Here is an 8453-nt window from a genome sequence, read left to right as displayed (position 1 = left end):
CTGTTGTGCTTTGCTGAAAGACTAGGGCAGAATGCACCAACTCCATCTTCCTGGAAATGGAGGTTCATTTTATTGCCTTTTAAAAAGTACTTTTTCATAGCCACCTCATCTTGTTACAATTTTGCCTTCCTGACCGCACCCCCCATGTCTGTTCTTTTTACAAATGTTTTTCCTTCATTATTCTCATTGAGGATCGCGAATATGGTTCCTTTATTTTTCCCCTCTAGACTGTTCTATTATTTTAATTTCATCTGGAGTCAAATTATATTATGATTATTCACTTTAGTGGCCATTATTCTTAGCATTGGATGTCTTCATGGGCTTTAGTTTTGAGTTTTAGGTTCATTTTGGGGTAAAAGGCTGTCTTTCACTTTCTCTCTGTGTGTGTATTCTCTGTGTACTCAATCCTCTGGAGCCCTCTTCCTCCCCAGTCTAGCAGTTTGGGGCTGCTCCCGTGATGCCCGGTCTGCAGGACAGAACATGTTTTATATTGGTGGTGGTGCTTCATGCTTCCTGGCCTTCAGGGTCTACTTGTCAAGCCAGGGGGCATGAGATTCATGATATTACGTGGTCTTCCTCATCCTAGGGTGACACCTTCCCAGAACTGTTGTCCCCATGAAATGGTCAAAGCAGATTTTTTCAGACTCCTTTCGGACATCCAGGTGACCCCTTTCTCCCCTGGTTTCAAAGAGAAAGCCTGATACTGTTGCCAGAACCATTACGTCCCCATTATGCCTCAGGACCTAGGGCCCAGCAAGCCCAAGGCTTTGTCAATACTCAGCAGTTTGTGTGTCTGGACCACAGTGGAGTTCACCTTGTTTTTGAGCCCAGCCATATCCTCTCAAAACTTTCTTTGTATAGTTTATCATTGTTCTATGTTTGTAGCAGAGAGAGCTGTCTCAGAGTGCGAACCATCGATTATCTGGATCAGAAGCCAAATACTCTGCCCCTGCTTTTCTTATTTTTAAAGTCTTTCTAATTTTTATTTCACTGTTTTTATGTGATGCCACTTTATAGCCTATTTGAAATAATGAGAAATTCAAATAAACTGCACATTTCTTCAAGTTCATATTCCATCATTTCTGAAACGAGGGTGTACCTTCTATTCAGTGCACCTGGGAATTCAGGATTTACAGCGTCAACCACACCTGAGGTTGTAGCAGACACTTCCCTCCTGTGTACAACGTTCAGGGATATGGGGAGGTACAACCCTGATGCTTAGGAAGAGGGACTGATGGGGGAACTCACAGGAATAGACGGGGATTCTTGTGTGTGTTTGGAAGAAGTGGGAGGGGTAATGGAGTCCAGGCCAACTTCTGCATTTGAAGTCATTGACCTCAGTCGAGATGAATGCAGCTTCTGCCCCCACCTCCTTGGGAGATCTCGTGGAGGCGGTTTAAAGAACCACCATCTCCTTTCTTCTATCTTCTTTCTTTCCTCTCTTGCTTTATGTCCTAGAGGTTTTCAGCTGGTCACCAAAAATGCACCCTTGGGCATACTGGGGTACATACAGTCGTGGGCACTGCTAGACGATCCTCTTCAAGTACTGACACCGTCATGCTCCAATTCCCATTTTATACAAGTGAAAACTGGAAAGGTGTGAGAGAAGCTGACTTTGTCCCAGGACTGATTGAGGAATGCTGCAAGTGGTTCAGCCTCCTTGAAGATGTGTCCTAGAAAGACTGGCATGGTGGGTGTCTTCCTCTCTTTGGCCATGCCCCCATCTGGAATTGACCACCCAGAAGCAGCTCAACAAGGTCAAGCAGGAAAAGCATCCAGATCGTCGTGTTCTTTGGCCCAGTAATTTCGCTCAGTGGCTATTACCCTGGAGAACTTGGCAGAGGAAAGTCTGGGATTGATATACAAGTAAGGTTTATAGAACTTCCACATGGAAATAAGATAGCGATCTATCCAAAGGGCATGGTATGCGATTTCAGTGGAACGCTAGACAATAAGTGAAAAGTCATGCTTTTGAAGTATTTTAAATGGGAAGATGTTCAAAATTCAGTGTGCTATTAAGGTTACAAAACAGTTCCTAAAGTATAAATATTAATATTTTGAAATAGAATATATCAAAGAAAAATGACTGGGTGGAACTACAAAAATATTACTATTTGTTTTCTTCAGGTGGACGGACTCTAGCGATACAAAGTTGTGTTTTTTAAGACTTCTATGGGATCAAAATTTGCTACAATGAATATGTATTATATTGAATTTGTATTCAAGTTACAATATGAAAAGCATGTTTCATTAAAAATATATAATTACAACATATACAAAACGAGCTTTGCTCGTAGCCTTAGGAAAAATGACAAAAACAGGAAGGCATCTATCCTCATAATAAAATAACAGCAACCCCGGGACATCACTGATTGGCTGCTGGAGAAAGACGCGGAGCAGTAGCCCTGGGAGGCGGGGCTGCGTGCGCCATTTCCGGGGCGGGGCTTCAGCCGCCGCCGCGCACGCGGGAGCGGGAGGTCTCCATGGCAACCAGCGGGGCCCGCGCGAGGCCCACCCGCCGCCGCCACCGCCTCCGCCTCCGCCGCCGCGCCCGCCCCGCCCGCATCCCGGCCGTCCGCGACCCGCCCTCCGTCAGCTGCGACCCCGGCCACGGCCCCGGCCCCCGCTCGTGCTCCCGCCCGAGGCCGCCCGCGCCCGCCTCCCGCCGCAGCCCCGGCCTGACCTGACCGGGAAGCAGTTCTGCGGGCCGCCGCCGCCGTGACTCATCGGCCCGCCCGCGTCCCCCGATCGGGCCATCTTGGTCACGGCCGGCGCGGCAGACGGAGCCGCGGAGGAAGCCGCGGAGACCCAGGTACGCGCCCGCCGCCGGTCCCGGGCCCCCGCGCCGCCGCAGGTGCATCCGCCCTTTGTTCTGCGCAAGGTGGGCGCCGGGCCCCTCGCGGGGAGGGGGCTTCGAGCCCGGGAGCCTCTGCCCGCCCGCTTTCCGCCCCCATCCCCCCACGCCGCGGCCTTCCCTTCCACCCCTCTCTACGCAGTCCAGACGTTTCTTAAAACATCTTTTCCTCCTTCAGGGCACAGAACAATCCAACCCCCTGTGCAGCCCGCCTTGCCCGAGTGAGGTCTGCGATAAAGGAGCCGCCTCCGGAATCGGCATCCCCAGGGCCTGCGCCACCTGCCTGGCCCCGGCTGTGCGCGGCTCTCGGCTCCGTCTGCCCTGCCTTCTTGTTTGGTCTTCTAAGCCACTCTGAGTGTTGAACCCTGCCCTTTCCCTGGTTCCTGTCGGGGTCTACCCAATTTTAGCATCACAGGTGCTCAGGTTCTGGGTTACACACACCCCCTTCTCCCAGCGCACCCGTCTCAGCCTTCCGCTAACCTCTGGCCAACATGGTCCAACCCCAGACATCAAAAGCCGAAAGCCCGGCCTCTGCAGCGTCTACCAATGCCCAAATGGATGACGTCATCGACACCCTGACCTCCCTGCGCCTCACCAACTCCGCGCTGAGGCGGGAGGCCTCTACCCTGCGGGCGGAGAAGGCCAATCTCACCAACATGCTGGAGAGCGTGATGGCAGAGCTGACCTTGCTACGCACCAGGGCCCGGATTCCGGGGGCGCTGCAGATCACCCCGCCCATCTCAGCAATTACCTCCAATGGGACCCGACCAATGACCACGCCTCCAACCTCTCTGCCCGAGCCCTTTTCTGGAGACCCCGGGCAGCTGGCAGGGTTCTTGATGCAAATGGACAGGTTCATGATCTTCCAGGCCTCCCGCTTCCCAGGTGAGGCCGAACGAGTGGCGTTCCTTGTGTCCCGGCTGACGGGGGAGGCAGAGAAGTGGGCCATCCCCCACATGCAACCTGACAGCCCCCTGCGCAACAACTATCAGGGATTCCTGGCAGAGTTGCGGAGAACCTACAAGTCTCCACTCCGGCATGCACGGCGCGCCCAAATCAGGAAGACTTCCGCCTCCAATCGAGCCGTGCGGGAGCGCCAGATGCTCTGCCGCCAGCTGGCTGCCACGGGCACAGGGCCTTGCCCCGTGCATCCAGCCTCCAATGGGACTAGTCCAGCCCCGGCTCTGCCCACCCGAGCACGGAACCTTTAAGAATCGGCCACTACCCAGGTCGCATCTGCAGCCACGCAGACAGCATACGCCCTTTGCTACGTAGAAGAAACGTCCACACGACAACAGCATCGTCCTTGTTTGAAGACATTCCTCCCTGCCCCTCCAGACCTGTTCCATAAGGAGATCTTCCTTCATCACTCGTGGGCGCCCTGTTACCCACCTTGCTTCCTAGTGATCTGTGCTAGCTTTGTACCCGCAGTGCATGCTTCCCCTCGCTTGCTTGCAGCCCCAGCTCTCCTGGGGACCACAGCTCTGCGGCTTGGTCGCAGTGACCCCACAGCCCACTGCGGATCATTTGGGCTGATCTCTCCCAGCCCAACTAGGTTCACGGATGTTTCTACACCACCCTGCGCAGGCCCCCAGGGCAGCTCCCCACTGATGATGGAGGGGAGCCACTTCGGCCAGGTCGGGCCGTGTTCTGGGTACCTGGGGGAGGGGAGTCTGGCTTCACACCCGTAGGTGATCACCAGCCATGCCAGGCCCTGGGATGGCAGGCGGGGGCCTCAACCCTGCTGCGGTGGCCAGGTGTTCACTGCTGGGAGTGCGGTGCCAGCATTTCTGGTGGGCAGGCTTCCCTCTGCACATGAACACGTGGTCAGTAGGTCCCATTGTTGCCACGGGGAAAGCGCGCTAACGCAGCTAAGGGGAGAAGCACCTGCCGGAATGCTTGGCTTCAGTTGCCAATGTTCTCTCGCCGGGCATTCTGGGAATCTGGAACTTTCCTGCCGCAGGACGTCATTGTGACTTTGGATCATGGAGCCGCTGCAGGCAGCACGTTCCTGTACATCCCTGCCTGAGGCCCACAGCGGGCTGGAGGGGGGGGTGCCAGCGGGAACCACCACCAGTTAGTGCGTAGTCGCCGCCTCCTCTTTGCCCCCCATCACTTGGCGGTAGGCCTGTCTAGCTCGAGACCTGTTCCCATCTTCATTCAGATGACATGCGGCCTTCACCTCGGCCCCCTCGGCCACCCACACCACCTCTAGGTCTCCAAAGCCACAGACAGCATGTCCTCCCCATGCCTGGGCTGTCCCATCGGGTAGACAGTCTAGCCTTTGACTCAGAAAACAGGGACTCCTAGCTGGAGACCCCGATCCTCTGGGATGCATCATTAAGCACTTACGGAAGGAGTATTTGCCTCTGACGGCCCCACCAGGGCCTTTGTGGCATTTGTAAAGGGAAAGAGCTGCAGTTTACCTTGGTCCTAATGTGGGGACAGGACAAAACTGGCACTTAGGTCCGAATTCCGAGGGACAGAACTCCACCTGTGACGGTGGATGGCCTTTTGGTTCCTCCCAGGGGATGCCCAGAAATCACTTTCTAAATGAGACTTGGCCAAGCCCTTTGGACCATGATGCTCTCGCCATATGTAATGCCAAATGAACCGCATTTACGTGACTGCCTGGACCATGGGGAAGAGGAGGTGTCTTACCCTGGGTCCATCTGCCCCCAAGTGGTCCTGGCTTGACTGCAGAAGGATGGCCTCTGCACCCACCTGAAGACCGGTGTCTTGGGACACCCAGAGATTGGGTCCTAGGGTCCATCCTTTCTTCTGAAGAGTTTTGATGATGCTGGGGAAGGTGACTGCGTTCTCGAAGCGGCCACTGCAAGGTCAAGGATATTTAGTGGCTGCTGGGGTTCGTGGACCACTGGCACCCACTCATTGTAAACTCTGTTAGCCCAACTGCCCTGCTAAAAACTGCCTGAATACAGGCTTCAGGCCCCCTGGATTCCAGCCAAGGCTGTGCAGGTGGGACCATGGTGCTCATTAAGCATGAATGGGAGGGGGGAAGACACACAGTGGGGCCACCATTCTGGGGGGTGGGAGCTCTAGTGGGGGGTGTACAGATCACTTTCTCTTCGTGCTCAGTGCTCTGCTGTCTGCCTGCTAGGTGGAGGGGTGCAGGCACCCGGGGGACAGGAGGCCTGCTGGGGTAGGAGGCACCCTGAAGGTTTCCATGTGGCCCAGCCCGGGGAGGGTGGGAGCCCAGCTTGGAAGTAGGGCGGGAACTGTGCTGTCTCGCCGACCCCTGGGCCCACCCCTGTGGCACGTAGAAGTCCTGCGGTGCTTGCGTTGCGCTCAGCGTTCGAGTCGCGCAGCCGTGCGCAGCAGGGCCTGAGCTGCGGAGGCCAGGCTGCCCCGTGACCCGGCCCTCGGCCATAGGGCAGGTGGCGCCCCGTCCAGGCTGACGCTCCAGCTCCCTTTGGTTGGGTGAGTTTTGTTTCAGCCGCTGGTGCTTCTGTTCGTGGGCTTGGCCTCGTGCTGTGGCACATGTGCGACCTAGAGCGCTGCCGGCAGCTTTGGAAGTGAGTGCACGAGAGGCTCGGGGTTGCCCCGCATCGGACTCGGAAGAGGCCCCACACTGGGAGTCTCCCAGTGGGAGAGGATGGGACCCACGGTCCATGCAGCCCAGAGCCAGACCGCGTGACGGGGGAGGGTCACGCTGAAGAAGGAAGTGGGGGAGGGGAGCGGCTTTGTACAGACTCCAGGGTTGGAATTTCTCTGAATTTAAGAGAACAAGTATTGATTTATAACAGGGACAGGCAGTTAGTAGTGTTAAACAGTGCATGTGAGCAAAAGTTTTATGTTTTTCATGGTGTTGACATTATTTGAACTATATTGTGGTTTTTCTGGTCTACCTGATACCCCATCTGGTAAGTAAACCTCATGGCATAACGGCATCATTTGAGATGGAATTTAGGAGAAGGGGTGACTTCCTGGTCAAATGTATAGTGTGACCTTGGGATTAACTTAATGTCCTGAAGCAGTTTGGTGACTTATAGGAAAAAGCAAAGACCTGGTTCGTGGGTTCCAGGTAAGTATATGATGAGTAAGTAATGACAGGGGTGCAAAAACCCCCGAGAAGGTGCTGATAGGACTTTTCCTGGTGTGTGGGTCCCTGCTGTCCAGTGTGGCAGACCACTTGCTGCGTGACCGCAGTCCTGGCAGTTCGGCTCGTAGGAGAGAGAAATGGGAGGGACAGTTGGGCACGTCCTTAGGCTACCTTAAGGGGGGCAAGCCCCACAGTTGTGTAAAAGGACACCCCCGTGGGCCACTGCCAGCAGTGGGGTTCGGGTGGGAGGAGGAGTAGGAGATCCTTGTAGAAAAACTAAGATCCCCAGTGCCTGGGAGGCGTTAGACGGGGGGCTTAGCGCTGAGGTCAAGACCAGAGTCTGCTGAAGGAAGCGCGGAGCACCTTCTTGGGCCAACAGCGGTGGCTTCCCAGTGTCGGGAGAGGACTAGGTGGAGGACAGGTCCGCCGTGTTGTCTCGGGGTCCTAACATGTGGTGTGGTGGTGGTTGGTGTGGAGCAGACGCAGTGCAGGGGATGGGAGGGACCCTCGCTCCTCACTGCGACGTCACTGACTCCGTGAGCAAGTAGCAACATACTAGGTCTCTTCATTCTCAGAGCAAACCTGCACCTTAGAGCAGTTTCGGAGAATAAGGTAGGAAGCGAGAGGAGCGAAGTTGGAACATTTTGGTGGTTCTCCTGCCAGGCCCCTCCCTTCTGCCGCCGTCCATCATGGTTTTTCTTCTTTTTGTTGCAACGTCGTGGTGATTCTACCTTCTGTACTGATACGATAGTGTGTGGGTGTTTTCACTTCTGTCAGGGGACTTCCCGTGACACGTTATTACTAGTTTTAGTTTGAACCGGCTGTGTCCCCCATCACGTAGACGGACAGTAGTGCCCATGGTCGATCGCCCATTCTGTTACTAATTCCTCACCACTGGAGATGGAAGAATTTCCTCGTGCATAACGCTTTTCCCCAACGTCAAGTTATTTCCTTAGGACAGATTCTCAGAGGCGGGGTTATGGAATTAATACGAAAACCTTTGAGCCCCTTATTACGTATCGACAGAATGGTTTCCAGCAACGTTTGTCCCCATTGACACTGCCGCCAGCGAGGACGTACGTGCCCGTTCCACCGTCTCGCCAGCTCTGAGTATTATCCTCTGGCTAAATACTTGCTGATCTGATAATGAAACCTAGCCTCGCGTCTCAGTTTGCATTTCTTTGCTTTCTAGCAAAGTCAGACATCTTTCCATGTTAAGCAGTTGTATTTCCTCTTTTGTGGATCGTCAGTGTCCCTTGCTCTTACCTACTGGGGTCTGATAAATTTGTATGAGCTCGTTATATATTAAAGATATTAACCTGTCGTGTGTCATATTTGCTGCCCGTGTGTCCCGCTTTTTATCTTTGTGTGTGTGTTACGGACATTCTGACTTCTTACACAGCCGATCCACTCTCTTGTTGGGCACGGTGGTCACTAGACTCGAACACAACACGACGCAGGCATATAGGTTTTGTCCCTTTTGCTCATGGCTGTATCGTCGTACCTGTAACTACATGACATGGTAGGCGCTCCGTA

General features: G+C 54.3%; 1 protein-coding gene across 2 annotated transcripts; it reads left to right on the top strand.

Annotated features, from left to right (window-relative positions):
* The first annotated feature begins 2579 nt into the window (after positions 1–2579).
* On the top strand, positions 2580–8240 carry RTL6 (retrotransposon Gag like 6). Of its 2 annotated transcripts, none has more exons than XM_040637685.1 (2): positions 2580–2812; positions 3033–8240. In XM_040637685.1, the coding sequence occupies exon 2, from the start codon at positions 3346–3348 to the stop codon at positions 4063–4065; it is 720 nt and encodes a 239-aa protein (XP_040493619.1). In that variant the 5' UTR covers positions 2580–2812; positions 3033–3345; the 3' UTR covers positions 4066–8240. The 2 variants fall into 2 exon arrangements, with proteins under 2 accessions (XP_040493619.1, XP_040493620.1); XM_040637686.1 differs by having other exon boundaries at positions 2580–2881.
* Positions 8241–8453: the final 213 nt, after the last annotated feature.

The sequence above is a fragment of the Ursus maritimus genome, unplaced genomic scaffold (genome assembly GCF_017311325.1).
Source record: "Ursus maritimus isolate PB19 unplaced genomic scaffold, ASM1731132v1 scaffold_21, whole genome shotgun sequence".
NCBI classification, from domain to species: Eukaryota; Metazoa; Chordata; class Mammalia; order Carnivora; family Ursidae; genus Ursus; species Ursus maritimus.
The sequence above is the reverse complement of the archived record's forward strand: the minus strand, read 5'-3'. Positions and strand labels throughout refer to the sequence as shown.